The sequence below is a fragment of the Stenella coeruleoalba genome (assembly GCF_951394435.1).
Source record: "Stenella coeruleoalba genome assembly, chromosome: 6".
NCBI lineage: Eukaryota > Metazoa > Chordata > Mammalia > Artiodactyla > Delphinidae > Stenella > Stenella coeruleoalba.
In genome coordinates this window covers 17,783,993-17,806,054 of record NC_137151.1, presented here as the reverse complement: position 1 = coordinate 17,806,054, position 22,062 = coordinate 17,783,993, and the positions used below count along the sequence as shown (strand labels likewise).

General features: G+C 41.4%; 2 protein-coding genes across 19 annotated transcripts in view; one reads left to right on the top strand and one right to left on the bottom strand.

Annotated features, from left to right (window-relative positions):
* The window catches only part of NCKAP5 (NCK associated protein 5), a 1,134,964-nt gene that overhangs the window by 940,451 nt on the left and 172,451 nt on the right, over positions 1-22,062 (top strand). For all 18 annotated transcript variants that reach the window (XM_079924718.1, XM_079924716.1, XM_079924715.1 and 15 more), the window contains 2 exons: positions 9,006-9,044; positions 17,977-18,096. In XM_079924718.1, the coding sequence (XP_079780844.1) occupies positions 9,006-9,044; positions 17,977-18,096 (159 nt within the window). The remainder of the gene's footprint in view (positions 1-9,005; positions 9,045-17,976; positions 18,097-22,062) is intronic.
* LOC307187885 (ribonucleoside-diphosphate reductase subunit M2-like) lies at positions 310-2,250 on the bottom strand. Its single transcript, XM_079924409.1, is given in 2 exon segments — positions 310-1,333; positions 1,336-2,250. Coding segments are annotated over 2 exon segments (891 nt in total). The 5' UTR covers positions 2,120-2,250; the 3' UTR covers positions 310-1,226.

The window sequence follows — 22,062 nt, the reverse complement described above, 5'->3', positions numbered from 1 at the left end:
GTAAGTATTTCAAAGTATGAACTACAGATATGATATAAAAAAAATATATAGTAGAACAACTTTCTAACTTTAAAGTACAAATGGTTAAGTCACCAGTACCTACTTACACACAAATTGAACAAAATCAGAATAAACACTCAACTTTTAGGAGAAGCAGTTTCAGTCCTGGTTTTACCACTTAATAGGAGAAAGATCTTACGTGGGTCCTTTCATTCAAGGATGATTTGAAAACCAATTCACAAAGTGAATAGCTTGGATGCCAGCTAAGAAGACTCTTCAAGGACCTTTCATACTTTCATACTTCATACTTGAAGTTGGGGGACATACAATTTGAGAAATTAAATGATACCGCCCCTCATGTACACCCAGGTTGCCCACAGTGAGTCCGGATCACACTGCAGTTCCTAATGACCTAAGTTAAGAGTCTCCTTTCTCCACATCTCTTATCCCGCGGTACTCGACGTGGGCTACAGAACACAAAACCAGCCTGTGTTCTCTGTGGTACCACCTGGCTGATACTGATACCTAAGTGTGCACAGGATTGAGTTCAAAAGCTCTTCAACTCATCAAGGAAAAGAAAGAATAAAAATGACACCCTTAGTTTACACAGGCTGAACCTACGTTGATCACCTAGTAAATCTTGAATTGGCTCCCGTTAGTGGTAAATAGCATAGATAGTAGTGGTAAATAGAATACTTTTGTATTTGGTGTAGAAACCAACAAACTTAGGTTAAACCAAGCCTTCACTCTGACAGTGCAAACTATGTGTATTTGTGTGTAATGAGCCAGTTTTATATACAAATCATAAGTAAACTTTAAAATCTGAAGCAGTGAGTCTGATGTCTTCCTACTGCCTTGTGGCAGTAACTGTTTAATCCTGCTGGATCAAACTCGCTTGACTCCCCACACTTTGAGGCCAAGGAAGGTGCTGTTAAGAGCCAGAGGGAAGTCATGTGCAGCCAGCCTGCTTGGAAAAGCCAAACATGGACAAGATCTTTCGTAAGAATCCGAGTAGCTCTTGTCAACGCTTTCAACCTAGGTGACCCCACTAGCATTAACAGGATTGATTTTGAGGTAGCTACACAGTTTTAAAGATGCCATTAATGAAGATTAAGGGCAATTTATGGTATAGCTGGTTAATACCATTCAGGTAGCTGATTTTTTTCTCTTTTGATGAGAAGGAAAAAAAGAAAAGTCAACAAAATAAGAACACATCTTCAGTTCACTTAGAAGTCAGCATCCAAGGTAAAGGAATTCTCTGTCGGACTGGACGTCACTCCCATCCTCTGATACTTGCCTACTCTCTTCTCAGAGAAGTTAGTCTTCCCTTCAGTGAAATATCCTCCATAAAGTCAAATGGATTTTCTACTCTGAAAACCTTGCTAAAACCCAGCTCCAGCGTAAGTCTGTCTGCCACGAATTCGACGTACTGCTTCATCAAAGCGCAATTCATCCCGATGAGCTCCACTGTCAGGGCTTCCGTGAGGAACTCGTGTTCTATCCTAGCTGCACTGACGATTGTTTCTTTGACTCTCTGCTCCAAATGTTTGTGTAGCAGGTGTTTGAACATCAGGCAGGCAAAGTCACAGTGTAAACCCTCGTCTCTGCTAATAAGTTCATTGGAAAATGTGAGGCCGGCCATCAGTCCTCGTTTCTTGAGCCACAATATAGATGCAAAAGAACCAGAAAAGAAGATTCCTTCCGCTGCGACAAAGGCTACGACAGGTTCTCCGTACGTAGCCTCTTTGTCTTCGATCCGGCGCAAGGCCCAATCTGCCGCCTTCTTTACACAAGGCACTGTCTCACTGGCATTGAAGAGGAATTCCCTTTCTTTGGAATCTTTAATGTAAGTGTCAATGAGGAGACTGTCCATTTCAGAATGTATGTTTTCCACGGCAATTTGGAAGCCATAGAAATAACGGGCTTCCGTAATCTGAACTTCTTGGCTAAGCCGCTCCACCCAGTTTTCATTTACTATGCTATCACTTGCTGCAGAGAAAGCCAGAACACACGAAGTGAAACATCTCTCCTCAGGCTTCAGGGCTTCCCAGTGCTGAATGTCCTTGGAAAGGTCCACCTCCTCAGCTGTCCAGAAGGAAGACTCCGCTTTCTTATACATCTGCCAAACATCACGGTATTCGACAGGAAAGATGACAAAGCGGCAGGGGGTTTCTTTCAGAAGAGTGGTTCATCCTCCACCCTGGGGGCAGATGACTTAGGGTTCGGCTCGGCGGGCTCCTGGCAGATCCTCCTTGTGGTCCCACTGAGCGACGGGGGAGTGTCCTCCCGGTCCGCCAGGCTGAGCCCCTTCGTAGGCAAGAGCTGAAGGAGATGCTGCTGCTGCAGGCCAGCGACAGTGGCGGGCGGGATGCCAGGTGGGGCTGCGTGCAGGTCGCGGGACTCCAGGTGGGGCTGTGTGCAGGTCCTGGGCCCTCCGTCCTTAAGTGCAGAAGTTTAACTGTTGCCAAAGAGGGGATCTTCAATGAAGAACCACCTGTGAGCAGCACAAATGTTCTGTATTCATGAATCCCGGCCCCTGATTACACATGCCTGTTGTTTTGTAACTAATTGCATGAGGGTAGGCAATCCATTTCCATGCATTGTAAGAGAACACTCTCAAAGGGGTAGTTGAATGTAGTAATAATGCCAACTGGAAATTCTTTTCAAGGCTTTTCATACTAATTAGACAAACTAACAAGGTAAGGCCTCACGTAAGTTATTTCCTTGCTAATGGGTTTCATAAAACATACACAGGTGGATAAAATGTAAATTTGAAGTGTTCTTCAATCCCTTTTGTACTGATTGTTATTTTCTGGGAAATGAACATATTGAGGATTTGGGGAAAGCACTTGGGAGTCGGAGACTCCCTCTGTGTGTTCTAATAAAAGGGTGTGTTTATTCAGAAGGAACAGACACACATCCATAGATACACACACACAAATGCATGCACACACATTGTCACTTCGCCACCACTTCTACTGCCACCCAACCCCTCATCTCCTTGCCTTGCAATACCAAAGCAAAACCAAGGACCAATCTTGGGGTTTTTTTTTGGAGGTGGGGGGCACTGGAGGTTTTCATGTTTGTATCTAGCTTCTTTGTCCAGCCTTTTGACGGCTTGCTGGCAAGCAGCGAAGCGCTCTTTATTCTCAGTATCACTTTGGCCAGTTCCTTTAAGACCAGCTTATTCTCAAGTAGAGAAGATGATGACACGTACCATCGCCTCAAACCGCTGCCTTGCTTTTAGACGGATTCAGCTGTATCCTCCAAACCTTTATGGGATATCAGCCTTGCCCAGGCCCTGGGATCTCAAGGTACCCCCAGCCTAGCAGGAGAAGTGAGGGGCGTGGTTAATCCCAGAGGAAGGAGGTGAGGGAATCTCACAGAGGAAACAGGCTACGCTGGGTCTTGGAGAATACACAGCAGAGTCACCAAAGGGCAGGCGGAGCAGTGGGCGGGCGGGCAGGTGGTGAAGGGGGCAGAACTGAAAGGGCATCTTTAGGAGAAAGAGCTGGAGCAGGTGAAGTCTGAGATCTAGAAAGATGAGTGGTTCTCACTCTTACTGGTACATTGCACTTAACCTGGGGAGCTTTAAAGGAGCCACTGGCTGCCGCCGCCCCTCAGAGATTCTGATCTGATCTGATTCTGCTCTAGAGTGGAGCCTGGGTATTCAAGTTTTTTAAAGCACTCCAGGGGCTTATAATATTCAGCCGACATTAAGAACCACTAGCTTATGTCTCTGAGTGTGTGCCTTAGAGGGCATTTTCAGAAAGCATCCGTAAGAGGATGAAGTCTCCACCAAACTGGTTGTGATGCTACAAGAGCCATGTGGACCCATGTGGAAATTGAGTGATTTCCAATTCCTTCACAGTGTCTGAGCAAAAAATACACCCTAGCCCAGTGTTCCTCAGAGCGTGTTTCTGAACCCCTTCTGCATCAGAAAGATGTGTCTCGATTGCTAGAAATTTGATTCTCTGATCTCGCTCAGCTACTCTTAAGCAGAATGTAGGGTGAGGAAATTGGCAATTTGAACGAATTTCCCAGGCAAAGCTTTTGCACACAGAAGTTGGACCTGCCTCCCCATCAGGCCATCCGAGTTGGACCAGGGTTCGTAGGCAGCCAGGGTGCCGTAGTATTTGAGTTCTCTGACTTCTCCGTGCTCTTCACTTCAGAGCACAAGGGCAGGGAAAAGCAGACCTCTGGGTGTAGTTCAGAAAAGAAGAAAAAAGCATCAGAATTTCTTTTAAACCAAGGCTAACTAAAGGCAGAAGCAGGTTAAAAACAGTTCTTCCTTTTCTTTCTGGTTCCTATGCTATACGGCAAGACTGGACTGTGGAATCATTATCAGATATTGTCATTGTATAGCCCACATCTGGGAACCTAAGTCATCTTAAAATCAATATCTTGATAAATGTAGATGGAAGATGATCCTGCTTATGGCTCTCACATGCTTCAGGTGTCCGTTTCATGTTCATTTCATGAATGGATCATAAAATCAACAGATGATCTACTTCTTGTACCTGCTCTAGACTCTAATCACCACAGGCAGCACCTATGTTCTCGTTAGCATTATCTCTCCAGATCCAGCACAATTCTTGGCCCAGACTAGGTCACTTAATGCGTATTTGTTGAATAACTGAATGAACGAATGGAAATTATCCACAGCAAATGAATTTCCAAATCAGTTTTCACTGGAACCCCATATATAAATCTCCCCCTCTCCCAGGGTCTTATAGGATTTTTTTTTACAGAGGAAATAAATAATATAGGTGCTTAGTGATTTTTATTTATACATGTATTTTACACACACACACACACACACACACACACGCACTTCATCCCTTTACAAATAAAAGCCCTTCTTCTCAAACCATCCTTCCTTAACTGCTTACCTGAAAATGTGTTTTAGTTTCTGAAGTTTGAATGATTGGATTCAGATTTAACATTTTTGGGGTGTCTGCTTTTGATCAGGTACTGCCCAAGGTGCTTTCTCTGATGATGTCTATCATCTCATGCTTTTTTTCACAATTTTAGAGGCAGACGGTTCCCCTGCTTGACAGATAAGAAAAATCAGGTTGCTTCCCCACCCCCATACATTATCAGTGAATGACCAACACAGGCAGTATTTGAACCCAGGTCTTTTTTGTGATTCTGCCCCAGTGCTCTTCCCACCTGCCCCCAGCTGCCTTCCTACAGTAAACCAAGCTCAGAAGCAGAGAAAACTTCTCCAAAGCACATTTCCCAAAAGGCGCGCTTTAGCGACCAGGTTTGTACATTACGTTGCTGACATGACAGTGGCTTGGCATGATAAAGTAGCGCATAAAAGGGTGAGAGCAGGACCACCAAGCAGGAGGACAGGACCGTTAAGCATGGTGTCCGCTGAGTACCTTACACGCCCCACCCTGGACCCCATCCCCGACAGTCTTCAGGATGTAGTGAGCATTGGCTCCCTCCGGAATAAACTCATTCAGCCTCAGGGACTGTTTGGCAATAAAGTAACAGACCGCTCTGCAGCCCTGATTCTCCTCTCTCTGCCCTCCCCCCCCATCCCTCTTCATCTGACAGGGAAGAAAAACAAAGACATGTGTGGGTCACAGATGAGCCAAGTGTCAGAGGAGCTGGCTTGTCTGAGAGAATTCTTACGGAGAGGAAAGGAGAGATGTACCTGGCCGCTCTTCTTGGCACCCCTGTTCCTCCCGCCCGGCTCCCCCGCTGCCCACACCCCTGCTCCTCTTCTAGATTCAAAGAGGGAGGTTTCCACAAAGAGCCTAAGGGAGGTTGTCAAACAAGCCAGGGGCTTAAGGACCGACTGTCACCTTTGCTCAGTGTGTCTCAGGTCCCCATGGCCCAGCCCAGCTGGTCCTTTTTCTTTCTTTGGAGAGGAAAGCTGTCAGCTGACACTAGAAGGTATTTGTTCTCATTAGCTGGGCCTGCCGGGGTGTGATTAGTTGCAACCCGAGTGCTAAGGGCAAGATGCTATGATAAGGGCAGGGGCCCATTCCAGGGATCATCTTGTGAACCTATCAGAGGTTGCAGGCACAAGCTCCAAATAGTTGTTCTGTTGATGCATCGGGGAACCTGAGCTGTTAAAAGTAGTAACAAAACCCAGCAAACTATCTTTAGAGACAGTACCAAGGAATGCATGTGTATCACATGCCTGCTTTTCTGCAAGGAACCTGTGAGCCCTTCTGGGTAATAGAACCCCATGTCAGTAGGTAAAGAAACAATGCATTCGTGTATCTTTGTTCAGTTTTCAGGTAGAGCAAACAATTGTCCAAAGTACGTGCCAAAAGGAACTGTATCAGAGATAGAGTCTATAAGCCTATAGGGCAAACATATTGGATTGCAAAGATATAACATATTTACTGCTACAGGCTCTTACAGATAAGGTATTCGTTTATGACTCCTGCTAAATCATGTAGAGAGCCATTTTATGCGACCACTGTGCCACAGACTGGTTTAAGTGAGGGACCAGTTCGGAGGAAGAAAAGAAAATATTGATATTAGGCAGTCTTATGAGAATGTAAATCAAATCTAAAGTTTGCTATCCAAAAGGATTAAATTATTTATGGTATAAATTAAGTTTGGTACATTGTTCCTGATTTAAGGAGCATGAATAGTTCAATTCTTCTGTTTTTTTTTTAATTTGCAAGAATAAAATAGATGGTATATAGTTTGACTTTAAATTCACAGTTACAAATTGAAATGAACATTTAAAAACTGAAAGATTTTCAAGATTATGCTATTGGTCAATTTGTGTCGGCCGAATAACATTTATCACCACTGTGATCGTGTATAAATAAAGTAATAAAGGAAAAAGTAATGGTACCAGTTACGGAAAATACAATTTATTTTGGACTATGATAGTTCTTAGATATGCTTCTTTAACTTGGGCTGGACTAAAAAGCAAATTACCTAAGAATACTTTTTCTTCAAAACTGTAGTTAGTTTCAGTGAAAGGCCTTTCTTTTTTACTTAATGTCAACGATATAAATTTGAAAAGGATTCTGATAGGGAAAAGAATCCTTCTTGTGCATACAGTTCAATGGACCAGTTGTAGGTAATCTGATTCTAGTCATTTACTGCTTGTGGTGTAAATGTCTGCTAACCACAAGTTGATTGCAGCCTGTATTTTAATTTTCAGTGAGGCTTACTGGTGGCTCACTGTCATTAAGGATATGCTATTTCGTCAATATTGAGTTAAGAAACAATTAAGCCCCATGAAAACATTTTTACCGTAATCTGTTCCCCTATACTAGACAGAGAAATGAGCACACACAGTTCAGCATCATCAAAAATACATTTGTTATCAAGAGAAAGAGAAGATAAAAGTGTGGTCCTCAGCCTTAGGTTGAATGTGAGAATTACCAATATGATTACATGATTACACGATTATCACACTTATAATTGTGTTCTTGCCAACCTCCTACCAGCTGTGTTCTCTTTGAAATGAAAGAACACATCCCAATCGTAGATACTCTGCAAATTTATGTTGAATAAATGAATGAACAGAAATACCTTATATTTAAGATATTTAAATATCCTGACTCGGTCTTTAATGCTGTCAGTTTCAGTTATCACACTAAATGTTTACAGTTTACGTATGTATTGACTAAAAAATTCCACATAATTCACCTTTCTACCGTAATTTTATCAATATTAGCCATATGGGTACATAATTTCAAGGTTGTGGTGAAGTTTAGTGACTCTTTGTGAAGTGTTTTTGAAACCTGCAGGTGAAAAAGAAATCTTAGTGTAAATACATGTAGAAATGATGAATGGTTATCTGGAGAAAATGCCAGATTCTTGAAATATCATGGACATGTTATTGGTTTTTCACATGGCCGTTAACTGGAATTGTGTCACATGCCCACTCCTAAGCCAGTCGCTGAAAGGGACTGGAATAACCAACACTGGCTTAGATTAATCAAGATTCACCTCCTTGGGCTGAGAGGGGCCCAGCTTCTCCTCCTGTCACAAGCTGCCTGATACCTGAAGAAAATTAGAGTTCTAGCAATATATTAGTGACAGTTATATTTGGTTGTATATTAGAAGAAACTCAACATAACAGTGCCTATTTTATTTCTCTCTCATATACCAGTTCAGAGATAGACAGTGCAGCTCCATGCATCATCAAGACCAGGCTCATCCTATTTTTCTGCCCCAAAATACTTAATATGTGACTTCCATTGTCAAGGTGGCTGCTGAAGCTCCAGCCATCACTTTCATATCCCAGCGAGGAAAAGAAAGAAGGATGAGCCCCCTTTTTATAAGAAACTGCCTATAAGTCCAAGAAAATAGACTGCTAAAAACTCATTGGCCAGAAGTTTGTCACACAGTGACAAGGGAGGCAGGGAAATGTATTTGGATGTGTCCAGCCAAAAAATCAGGGTTTGTGACTTAGGAGGAAGGGGCAAATGGGGGATAGAGTAAACAACTATCAGACTCTATCACAGGTAACAATGACAAGAGGATGGCGTAAAAGATGTGGAGTAGGAAAGCAGAGCATATAGGAAAGAATGAGTTGTCCCTATTCTCCACCATTCCACCTACCCCTATTGCAAGTAATTTTAAGCAGTGAAATAGTCACACAGCAAAAGAATAGGAAGGAGAGGCAAAGGACATTGTAAATCAGCAGTGTAGAAACTGTATGCAGATAATTAGGATCATGTTTTACACTGTATCATTTTTTAGCCTTCTTAAAGTACTTTACATATGAAAGGATATTACTTTTCCAAATATGGAAATGTGAGAGTCAAGGTATGAATGATCTTTCCAGCCTAACCATTTTAATTAGCAACAAGGTCACCTTTGGAAAAAGCAAAGTATTACCTAGAAGGAAAGGCTTATTATGAAAAGAATCAGGTCCTCTGGAGCTAGAGGAAAGAGGAAAGTAAGGAGCTAATTAGCTATAGTAGGCTGTGGGAAACTTATTGATAAATTAGCGTCCATGCATATAAAGTCTCATTATTATAAACGGCAACTCTTTTCTTTATTTTTTAAAGGTAGCCAACCAAGTTGTGCAAGCTCTGCTCACTCAAAAGGTAGGTCACTTTCTGGCTTTATTATTTTCAAAGTACTTATGTGAATAGATTGGAACTCACATTGTCAAACTAACAGAAACTATGATTGATAGCTACAATACTTTTCTATTTATTCACTTAGGTTAAAATTGTGTGCGTTTTAGATGGCATACGCAGTAACATCAATGACCAATAGATTCATAAAATTTAAACTCTTGGGAAAGTAATAGAAAGCCTTTTGAAGATGAAAGATTTCCATGGGCCCACCCAGATGAGTAGCAAACCTATCATTTTTATTTAGTAAATGCAAACATTAAATAAGTTGATGGATTCCTCTGACTCCTATAAAATGAATAGCCTGTGATGGGCTGCATTAACAGAGGCCTAAAATTCAGCAAGAGATCTTTGAGGTTAGGAAGTCTGTTTAACTTCTCTGGACCTTAATTCCTGTTCCGTAAAATAGGGATAACAATGTCTACTTCCCAGAATTGCTGTGGTCGTCCTATAAAACGGAACATATAGAGTTGTTCCCCCAGGAACACGTTTGTGGTAAAGATAAAACACATGGTGGTATTATATACTTGAAAGTTGCTGAGAGTAGATCTTAAGCCTTATTATCACAAAATAAAAAAAGAGAATTAACTGTGTGAGGTGAGGATGTGTTAATAATTTTGATCTTGGTAATCATTCTACCATGCAATGTATATCAAATTGTCATGTTTTACACTTTAAATATATACAATTATATTTGTCAGTTACTCCTCATAAAGTTAGGGAAAACAACAAATGGTGATTTCTCAGCCTGAAATTTCTATACCTTCTCCTTTGTCATCTTCTTATTCTGCCTTCAGATCATGTTATTGGGGCAGAGTGGGTAAATGCAGGTAGTTGCCCAAATTTGGCAGGTTTGGCGAATTTTACTGAACCTTTTGCATCTCCTTCCATGATGTGTCTGAGAGGCTAAATTCTAATTCCTTCAAATTTTTTTATTCTGATTTACCTCTCTGTGAGATAGATTTCCTCTTTGAAAGAAGATCTTAGATCATGTGGCATGTTCAGGAGGATGTGGCTAAGGAGAGCAAAAGCATTTATGACATTTTGATTTCTTTTAATTGAAAACAATTTTATTAGGGATTTACTACTTCTCATAAAGGTACTTAAATAAATATTATTTTAAATGTGTACTGTAGAGGCATTAGAATAATATTTTTGCTAGATTCTCTGCCCCAACTACTTCTGTCAAAATATCATGCTTCCTGCTACAAATGATTTTAACTGATTCAGATTTTACATTAAACTACATAAATAGATTTGAGCACATTTATTAGGTTAGAATTAGGTTCCATTGTGAGTAACAGAGATCCAAAATAATGGTGGCTTAAATCAGATAAAATAAAATCAAATTAGTTATTTATTTCTCAGATCTAAATCTGCAGGTGGACAGCACATGACTGGTATGATGACTCTGCTCCATAAAGTTGATAGGGTTCCTGGCATCCGGGCTTCCATCTTATTATCCTGCAGGATGTGGCCTTCATTTCCAGGGTTACCTCATTGTCCAAAATGGCTGCTCTAGCTCCAGTGATCACATCCACATTTCAGCCATCAGGAAGAAATGAAAGCCAAAGAAAATGAAGAGGCTAAAAGACACACACCTGCTGTCTTTTAAGAGAAACTTCCAAAAGTTTTCACACCTCCCTACTTATATCTCCATGAACGGAACTTAATCACACATCCACACCTAAGGAAGCTGACAGTGGAGTCTTTTTTTTTATATAAATTTATTTTTATTTCATTTATTTTTGGCTGCATTGGGTCTTCGTTGCCGTGCGTGGCTTTTCTCTAGTTGTGGCGAGCAGGGGCCACTCTTCATTGCGGTGCGCGGGCTTCTCACTGCAGTGGCCTCTCTCGTTGCAGAGCACAGGCCCTAGGCACGTGGGCTCAGCAGTTGTGGCTCACGGGCTCCAGAGCACAAGCTCAGAAGCCGTGGCGCACGGGCTTAGTTGCTCCGCGGCATGTGGGATCCTCCCAGACCAGGGCTCGAACCCGTGTCGCCTGCATTGGCAGGCGGACTCTTAACCACTGTACCACCAGGGGAGCCCGACAGTGGAGTCTTTATTCTGGGTATGTGCCCAGCTGAAAATTGATTGTCACCTTATTGTAGAAGAAGGGTCGAAACAGATGTTGAAGGGCAACTCATGATTTCTGTCACAATGTATTTGAATGCCTTTTCTTTTTCAAAGGCTTTAATTTCTCAACTGCTTTCCTCCTGCTGGAAACTCGACACTCATTTAATTACAAACCTAAGGAATGAAGGGGCACTGTTGCAGCTCTGTGTGTAACTGTTGAAAGACTTCTCATGCCTGTCTTTTTTAATGGTGCCTCAGAAAAGAGACAAGAAAGCTGTCTGGTACAATATAAAGGAAAATGGAACCTTTCAGGTCAGCCACAAAAAATAGCTACACAAATTCAAGTAGTAACTAGTAAACAGATAAATCTGCCTTGGTACAGTTAAGCAGTAAGACACAAAAAGATGTGCTACTGTGAGATAGCACACCTCAGGGATACTGTGAAGCAGGCAAAGATGCCTGGGCTTTCAGAGATTCCAAAAGAATCATGTTCTGCAGAAACATGCACTTCCCAGTTTTTCTAGAGACTGTAGAATTGCTACAAAAAGACAAAAATTTCTTTTTAATTAAGAGCACAATATAGGAAATAAAATTAGGTTTCTCCGAAAGCAGATGAGAAACCTAATTCTAAAGAGGGATGTAGCTGGCACAGAGTAAAAAACAGAAATCTTGAGTGATTTATCCAAGTCACACACATAAAATCCATGAGGTAAAATTATAGTCATAACCATACAGTTTTGGACTGTATCATTTATTATGACACAATGGCAAATCTGCCATGACTTCATATCCTCCTCCCTGGGCAACCAGAAAGGTATTTTTCTGGCATACCAGGCATTGGCTCCGATAAGCATCTTGAAGTCACAGAGTGTATTTCCTTTCCAAATACTGGTAGAAAAAAAATTATTTCCATAAATTTAGCAGCTTCTGTTAAATGTACATATCATGTCCTAGTCAAGTAATGCAATTTATCTCAGAAATCTGCGAGTTCTCTTAAGAGAGCTGACTGTCCCTCCTTTAGATCAATAACGCTAAAATGACAATATTAAACCCAGCTCACTTCCACTTATGCCTCCAAATCATAGGTCCAAGTCTATAAGTGCAAGTGAAATCAATAACCTGAGCTAAACTCATATTTTTGTCTGAAATACATTTTATCTTCATTAAGACAATTACACTCACTGAAAATGTTACTCTCCTAGGTTCTTTTTTTTTTTTTTTTTTCCTTTTTCCTTTTTTGCCACTAACACCAAACTCGGAAGAAAAGCATTTTTCCCTGGAGTTATTTTCCAGCATATCAACAACCTCAGCCTTACCTTCATGTTCTTTAGAATTGCCAAATATTCATGGTGTTTTTTAATTTGCCAACGTGAGTTAAGGCCCTTGTATGGTGGAATCTAGCAGTACAGCCAACCAGATAGCAGCAGAACACAATTTTGTAGTTTGAAGCTAAAAGAACTCCCAACTTCTACATATTTCCCTTGTAGGAGGTGTGGTCAGGCCATCTGGGTCCACTTGTGTAGCAATGGTGTGGGTAGGATCTGGTTTCCTTGAAGAGAGTCTGTTTATATTTACTTAGCACTACCAAGGAGTCAGACCCCATGTCCAGCATTTTAAATGCACTGAATTGTTTTTGTTTTCACTGCCGTCTTGTGAGGTAGGGCTACAAAAATAAATTTCCCATAGTTCCAATTGCTAGAAGTGCCAAAGCCCATATGTTAACCTAGGGTTACTGCACTCCACTCCATGCCCTTACCCTTTGTACCACTCAGTACAAATTGGGACTGTATCATTTGTTATGACACAAAGGCAAATCTGCCATGACTTCATATCCTCCTCCCTGGGCAACCAAAAAGGTATTTTTCTGGCATACCAGAAGAGATGCTATAAAAATCAACAGATGGGTTGAAACCCAATGATTAGTTACATACGATTGCAGGAAATAAAACAAAAGGGCAAGGAAGCCAGTAGATTTCTTAAAACTTCTGGAAGCATCGCCAGTCCTCGCTAGCAGGGACGTCCAGGATCTGACATGCGTGGAGTCAAAAGTGACTCTAAATTTGGAGATTTCTCCAAATCAAGCTTTCTAAGAATCAGTCTTATTTTAGACCCCAGAATTTCCCAACTGCCAGGGGCCTTAGTGGGAACATTTAACCCTGAGCTTGTCGACTAGCTTTGGTAATAGGCTCAATTCACGGTAATGACATAAACTGTTTAGCCATCACCCAGATTAAGAATGTTTTCATCTGAATGCCTTTTGGATGAAGGCTTGCAGTATTCAGTTTGCCACGAGACCCACCACTTCCTGTTGATTAGAACTGGCCTGATTCAGTGATACAATTATGTTACCTGTCTTGCCTTTTTAAGTATTTGATGTTGAGGTCCTTGGTTGGTCTGAGATGTGACCAGCCTTTTCCAGTAAATCCTTTTCTTCTTACAGAAGTATTAGCATTCTTAGAAGAGATAGGGATATATCAGTGACAGACACTGAGAAGGGTTGTGACTGGGAGGGGCTGGTGGATGTGGTGTCCAGTAAGCTTAAGGGAAGGATTCAGGTGGCCCTTGACCAGCCATCTCATGAAGCAGCTGAGGCATGCCTTGTCTTGAAAGCCTGGTTTTGTGCAGAAGCTACGTTTGCAGGTGAGGAAACTGAGGCGTAACCAGAATAAGTTACTTCCTCAAGGTCAGGTGGGTAATGAGGACCAGAGCCCAGGCCTCCTAACTGCCAATCCAGTGTGTTCCCATGATACACACTGCCTCTGAAATAGGAATACCAGTATAATATCACTGTACACGATAAAATCAGATTTAATCAACAGTACTCCAGTGGTAATATCAGTATATATCGAGCTTCTAATCAACCAGCATTTCCCTAAATTTCCTTTAGCCTGGAGCTGGCAATGGTTTTGCTCTAAATGCATAAAGTAACCATACTCCATAACTGCTACGCAGCAATGAAGCCAGAATCTCGTTCAGCCCCAGACACAGGTGGAACTTGTCAGGAGTACGATGTGTGGATCCTCCGGGGAAGTTGTGGTTTGGGATCGTTAAGATACACAGGGCCCTTTTAGACCAGTAGCATCCCATCGCTCAGTATATTTTCCCCTGGCATCCAGCTGTAATGCCTTACTTTATTTCAATTGAGAGTGGCAAGCAGATTGCAAAGAAAACAGGTTGGGCTATTTCCTTGAACCCAAAGACCACTATACTTGCTTACATGAGATGAAATGTAGTCAACTCTTTGGCATTTTTTCTTCCTGATAACATTATACAACACATCCCCTTTTTTCTTTCTAAAGACACAACCTTATATTTTCAGTGGGGTCCTCCCCTTGAGGCCTGAGACATACTAGGGAGCAGAGAAAAACAAAGGTTGTGGATGAGGGCAGATGGTCCAGCCTCTGTTGGGAGCCATGATCTCAGAGGCTGGCCTCTGAACAGGAGAGTTCTTTAGCTTCTAACGCCTTACCTGGGGGGCATAGTCTAGTTCTCCCCTCTATAATCGACAGCATTAGAATAGTGGCTCTTGCACCCAGCCTCAAAATGTCATATGGGCCTTTATGTTAGTGGGTTCTCGTTGTGAGCCCAGGGGAAGCACAGACAGCCGCTGACACTCTGCCTCGTAGTCAAGGAAACTGTGGTTTCTCTCTCTCTCTTTCCATCTCTCCAGTCTGGCTGTGTTTATGTGTGTGCACATGGGCACACGCACATGGCTTTGATTACAGTTTCTTGGGATGACAGCTGTCTGGCATCACTTAACCGTCCACAGCTTGAGTGAAGAAAACAAGAATGTTAAAGCAACACAGAATATTCTTTTATATCTACAAATTTTCTGTCCAGCTCAATTCTGTGGGTCAGTGATTGTAAGAGCAGCGTCACATTCCTGAAGCCCTCCATTCCCCCCTCTGCTCTGTGCTGATCGAGATGAGCCAGGAGTGATGAACGGTCCTCGAGGTCGATAAAGTGTGTTCCTGCTAATGAACTTTTACTGCCTTAAGTAACAGTAATGGCCATGGAAATTTGGGCACTGGTACAAAAACTTGCTTTAGAATATATTGATTTTTTTTCTTTCTTTTTTTTTTTACCCGTCTGAAGAAATCTTTTCAAGTTATTCTCAGTTTTGCTACTAAAAACTGTTGCTGGTCTTCCTTACAAGTCTCCTTTCTCCTTGCAAATCCAAACTCATATGCTTCTGTTTCCATCCCCACCCACCCCCCACAAGTGAGAATGATTGTGTTTTCCCACCCAATAGGTACTATTAATACTTATTTACCTCACAGTCAAGTTTTATTAATTGCTTAATTAGCAGTAGTGAAAACAATTAGCGTTTGGGAGCAGGGAGTGTTATATACACGCTAAGAACAAAAATTAGCATTAGCGAGACACAGAGGTTGAATTCTAAATAAAGACAGCAAATTTAGCCTTTTAATTTGAGCAGCGCCTAGCCCCCCAAAACAGCCTCTGCTAAATGGCATGCACACACCCCCTGCCCCTGCTTTTACAGCTGCTGCCCTCCTACAGCTGGCACCCTGGTTGCCTCATCTGGACATGGCATTCCTTTGCTCTGCTCTGCATTTGTAGGCAGCAATCAGTTGAAAACATCCTACGCATCAGCTTCCTTATTTAGCTAAAAAGGTGAGAAGAGTGTAAGCTGTGCACTGAGCTATAGCTTGGCCTATCTCTTTGCCTAGAATGAATAAGCCTGGCAGTGATGATGCATCTCAGGTAAAGCCTCGGAAGCTAGACCTCTCTCTAGCTGCACACTTAGGTTGCCCCAAGGTTGTGTAGGAAACAGGCGCACTCACCGTTGTGACTGCTATTTAGGTCCTGGGGAGCAGAGCTGTGGACTGGCACCCTGTCTTGCTTGCAGAGCCCTCAGTGAGGCCTGTAGCTGCCCCACCTCAGAATACACAGGTAGACACACAACAGTGTTGAGAAACTTAAAGCTCTCTTTATCACACCATCACTAGAGAATAGAACTCATCATCATTAACCCCTTTAACAAAATCAGCACACAATTTTATCAAGCTCCTACTGCTCTGTGGGGTGCTGTGCTAGGTGGTGAAGGAAAAATGTCAGAACAATATGCTCGTGCTGGTGTTTCTGTGAGTATCTCCTCGTGCCTTTGGAGGAGCGTGTCATCTGATTGACAAGATAAGGCCAGAGCCTGAAAGCAAATCAACACAGAGCAGTATCTCACATTAACTAAATGTCGTAGAAGAGGCATTGAGGGCTTACTGGAGTTCAGGAAAGGGAGCAGATAAAAGCGGAGGATGCCAGGTAAAGGCGTGGGGGACGAAACAGAATTTGAACTGGATGTCAACCGAAGAGGCAAACTTGGACCGGAAGAAGGAGGTGGATGAGAAGCAAAAGGGAGGTCGGGGAGGGGGAAGGAGGCAGAATGCCTGGTGCTTTCGAGAACAGGCAGACCCTTGTTAAAGAGCAGGGTAAGAGCATGGTAAGAGCAGAAACCTATTTTTTTTTTTTCAAATAAGGAAATAGTATAAGATAAAGTTTGAAATGTAGAAAAGGGTCGGCTTTTGAAGAACCTTGCCTTGGGGCTTTATTCTACCGGGTGTTCCTTGAACCCCACCAAAGAGGGTGTAGACATGTCAGTATAAGTACTGTCTTTATCACAAGTTAACTTGGAAGGCAGCTCCTGGGTGGGATTCTAGAGCATTCTAAAGCTCCCGCCTGTCAGCCCCCCTCATGAAAGCTCCTTGGTGTTTGAACTATTCAGAAGAGCTGCTCTAAGGGGATGCTGAGGTACGGTTCTTCTACTTCTTCCCCAACACTAAGACCAGAACATCCCAAAAGATATGGAAATCCACTAGTTCAGAGGATGGGCAAGTTTCAAGTGGCCTTATAAGCCTTCACTTCACAGTTGCTTCACTCCATCTAAATCCATCACTGACTCGGTTAGCCGCATTGAGAATTTCAACTCGTTTCCGCAAACGACAGAGGAAGCGTCCATCAAAAGTGATAGTTTCCATACGGTATTCGTTTTTCTCTTTCTGACTTACTTCACTCTGTATGAGAGACTCGGAGAAAAAAAAAAAGTCATGAAGAATCTAGGGGTAAGATGGGAATAAAGACAGACCTACTAGAGAATGACTTGAGGATATGGGGAGGGGGAAGGGTAAGCTGTGACAAAGTGAGAGAGTGGCATGGACATATATACACTACCAAACGTAAAACAGATAGCTAGTGGGAAGTAGCTGCATAGCACAGGGAGATCAGCTGGGTGCTTTGTGACCACCCAGAGGGGTAGGATAGGTAGGTTGGGAGGGAGATGCAAGAGGGAGGAGATATGGGGATATATGTATAACTGATTCACTTTGTTATAAAGCGGAAACTAACACACCATTGTAAAGCAATTATACTCCAATAAAGATGTTTAAAAAAAAAGTGATAGTTTCTTTAGTTGACCAAATCTCTATTCACTGTAAAAACATTGTCCTGTGGTCTGTGCTTTATGATTGCTTTTATGAAGACAATGAAAAAGCCAGATATATAGGTGGAAGCTTAAATTGACGTTATATTGCTGAGATTTACCATCTTCAAAAATAGCATGCTAGATTAATGCATTTCTGATTTCAAGGTGCTTTTTTTTTTTTCAAGTAGGTCTTCCCTGAACATAATAATTCTATCAGACAGTGGGCTGTGGAAGAAAACATTGTGTGTGATCTATTTCTGGGGGGCTTGAAGGCTTAAAATACTATTTTTTACTAATGCGCCTGAAATATCAGATGAAATATAGTATTAATATGCAAAAGTGTCTTAATGGTAATGGACTTTTTTTTCTTTCAATGTGTTTGTTGCAGGATCTAAGGGAGGAATGTGTAAAGTTGAAAACGAGAGTGTTTGATTTGGAACAACAGAATCGAACGCTAAGCATCCTTTTCCAACAGCGAGTCAGACCAACTTCTGATCTGCTCCTCCAGGTATGTGTTTCTGTGCAAAACAGCCTTTGCTACTGAAATGCTTGCTATTGACAGGAAGTGAGTTAACTTCAAAAGGTACCACTATCTCCATGGGCAAGACATATTGCGTCGGAACCTCCATTCTCTCCCCTCTCAAGGGATGTCATTAAAATTGAATGTCTCTTAAATCTCTTGACTCTTTAAACCTAATTTTGATAAAGAAATGCATCAACAAATAATAAACAGGTAAAAGGAAACAATCAGAGGTATCAAGTGAAACCGGGGAATGGAGTCAGCAAATAATTGATGGCTCTGGGGACAAGTATTAGTAGTCTTGCACTCCCTGATAAGCAAGGCGGAGTTTTATGTGATGCCGAAGTACATTTCTTTATTTCAAACTCTCTGTAAGCAAAACTACAGCTGGGGTATGTTGTACTTTCATCTCTCTCTCTCTCTGCAGCCTGCCTCCTCACAACCTAATACACTCCGCCTCAGTCTTTTACAGGTTCTCTTCGTCTAAGCGTTCTCACCAAACTCTTCCGGTTGCCTTCATAACAGGGAAAGTTGTGGAAAGGCAAACCATTTGAATCATTTTGAAGCTGCCCCCCGAGAAAGCACTAGAAAATATATCTGACTGCAGGGAGACACGTGGATTGGCAAAGGGGTCTAGAAGGCTGATCTTTGCTGTTTCCTATTTTTTTTTAATGCTATTAATGTTCATATTTGCTCAAACAAGCTCTAAGTTTGTAAAGGATAACCCCCAGCTGCCTGGTCTGATTGACTAAAGGAAAGGGGAAAGACAGAGATACCCTCTAGACTAGCCTGTCACCACTGTTGCCGCTAGCCATGTGGTGCTATTGAAATTAAACATTAATTTAAATTAAGTTTCTATGTCAAACTAGTCAGATTTCAAGTGTTGAAAAGCCACACATGGCCAGCAGCTACCATATTAGACAGTGTTTGTACAGAACATTTCCATCATGCTAGAAAGTTCAGCACTTTTCCAGATGGTTGAGACAGTGTTGCTAATTTACCCTCTGAACTTTGGCACAAACATCTTTCCCTGACTCCTCAGGGAAATAATGAGAAATTGCAGTTCATTTCAGAGAAAGAAAGATGTTTGGTAAAACCGCACATCAAAATGTAATCCTCCCCCGCCCCCCCCCCCGCCTCCGATGAAGAGAAAAGAGCTCTCTGAATCGTAAAATAGATCTCATCTCTTAAATTAATTTTCTCTCTGCTTTATCTATTAGCGCATAATTCATAATTTATGACTCATAAATTGTGTGGGAAAAAAATCATCTATCTCTATTCTGTTTCCTGATCCTGCCCACGATAAATGTTGGTCAGAGAGAATGTTGCATCTGTTAAAAGTTGTATGTCATTTGCTCTCTTATAATCAAGATCCACTATTGTAATCGCTTTTCACAGCTATTGCATGTTCCTGAATTTTTCCGTTTTACGTGTTTTAACTTGAGGCTTTTCTGGAACAATTTTTAAGGATCTACAGTCCCTGTTTGTGAATCATGATGGTTCATTTCCACAGTAAACACATGTGCCATAGATATTTAAGCTTCTTCATTGGCTGACGCAAATTTCTTAAATACATATCCAACTGGCAGGGGATGGTGTTTGCGCTAACAATGGAACTCAGTGTTTACTCCTTGGGTGTCTTCAGCCAACACACTGTTTCTCCCCAAATAGACCTCACTTCCAGGAGCCATTCTAATTTAAATGCAATTTGTAAAAGATGGGCTGATAGTAGTTCTGGACGTAGAATAATGGCAAGGATGATGCCTGCCCTCTAACATCTAAGGGCTCACAGTCATAGACAAAGTTGCTGGTTTTTCAGGTGGTCTGTTCATTATATGACCTGTGGTTTTTTAATTTTCTGGTGGCACAAATACATATCATGGAGCACCGGCTAAAGGAAAAGCAGTTTGGGCTTGCTTTGCACCTGTGGAAGCTCTGTAATTATTTGTTGAATGGAATAATGAATAAATGACCCAGATTCATTCTGCAAGTTGGGGAGTTACTTTACATACACCTAAGAGAGGTTTATACCCCTACCTCTTCTTCTGAATGTTTCCTGTCTTGTGTGGAGGCTTTGGAACTATGCAGCCATGCTGGTCCAGCCCAGTTTGTTTGAGGGTGTGGCTGGTGAGCACAGCAAACCCACCAGTGTGCCTGGTCCCGAGTATGAGAGATGTTACAGCTGCTGCCCGTGGACTGGAGACTCAGTACAGAAGATTTCTAAGTAGGTTTCTATGTATCTTAAAAAACTGCATTAGTTGTCATCTGCTGAATACAGCCTAATGATTCTCTACAATCTAAGTAGCCACCTGAAGAGAAATACAGAAAGAAGATTGTTGAACACATTGTGATTTTAGTAGATACATTGTAAGTTGTAGAAAAGAAAATAATTTATAGGAAATAGCTAATTATTTGTCCCTCAAAAACAGAGAATAAGAGGTTACATGGATATTCTTTAGCAAATTCTGATATAAGAGGAACAAAAGGATAGTTCTAAGGATTCGTTGACAGATTCTGGGAAACTTACAGAGGGAACCAGTCCATGATGGGAAAGGAAAAAAGTCTAACCTGAAATTTAAAATCTTAAGAATGGCCATAAACTTCTTTGTCGATTCCAGTTTCCAGAAAAGCATCTCTGGGACTATGGGTGGAAGCAAGTCAGATTAATAAGGGCCTCCATATTAAAATCAATAATTTGAGCTAAATTCTAATGGATTAAGAAACCAGTGTAGCAAATAAAATCTAAAAGTAACATTCTTAACGGAACCGGAGTCTATAACTAACCTTATTTGAACTCACTGGCCAGATTAACCAATGCTCACCATTTCCTCTTATAAATTATATTAGATTACACTCTCAATTTACCAAACGTTGACAACTAGTTGAAACTCTCTACTGAGAGTACTTAATTCTCTTACCAGTTGAGTTGAATTTCCACCATGAATGAGTTATGTTTGTAACTCAGTATGTTCACATGACTAGTACTTGTCACGGTGATTATGAAATTTTTAGCTACTTTATAAACTGATGAAATGTGGTGCAAAAAGAATTAAATAAAATATAATTTAATATAAATAATTTAATATAAATTTAAAATAAATAATTTAATATAAAATAAAGTTGAGTGCTTCAAAAACACTATAAAGGCACGTCCCTAAAAACGTTTGTGATCAAATGAAATACAGGTGTGTAACTGCAAAAAAAAAAAATGTGGGGGATGGGGAATTGTATTAAATGTAGAGGCATTCTGCTTGCAAATTGCTTCTCAGGTGGTTTTAAGTTCTTGTTCCACTATTAAGAAAAACAAAACCTAGAAATCACAGACAATGCATAAAGCATGTGTTTGATGCCCCCCCCCCAAAAAAAACACAAAAGACATTGGAGGACTCTAATATGATTCCTAGGCAAAAAAGCCAGCCTTGGCCCTACCAAAAAAAAAAAGTGCTAGATACTGTTCTCCAACCTTTATAGTGTTCACCAGTTTATCTCCATCACAGTACTTTCAGGTACGAACTATCTCTATACCCATTCTACAGATGAGGACACTTAGGCACAAAGAGGCTGTGTCACCCAGTGGTAATGGACAGACTGGGGATTTAAATCCATGGTCAGGGTCCGCTTCCTCCCTTTCACTTCCTGTCTGTGCTCCCTCTACGTGGAATACAAATGGACACGAGGAACTCTTTTCTGATTCAGTACTCTGACAGACATTTTGCTTAACAGGCCCACCTGTGCTCAGATCAATTCAGAGGGCTTCTGCAGTGTAATCGCCTACTATATTTACACATTTCTGAAAGCCTCTTGATGTGTAGCATCCAAGATTTTCCCCTCTCCTGTGTGTTCTGCTCTTGTCTTGCTTTGGACACCTGTGTTATCGTCATCTTGATAGGACGTTATTCTCATATTTTCTGCCTAACACAGTTTATTCTTCTCCTTTTTATCTGATATTTCAAA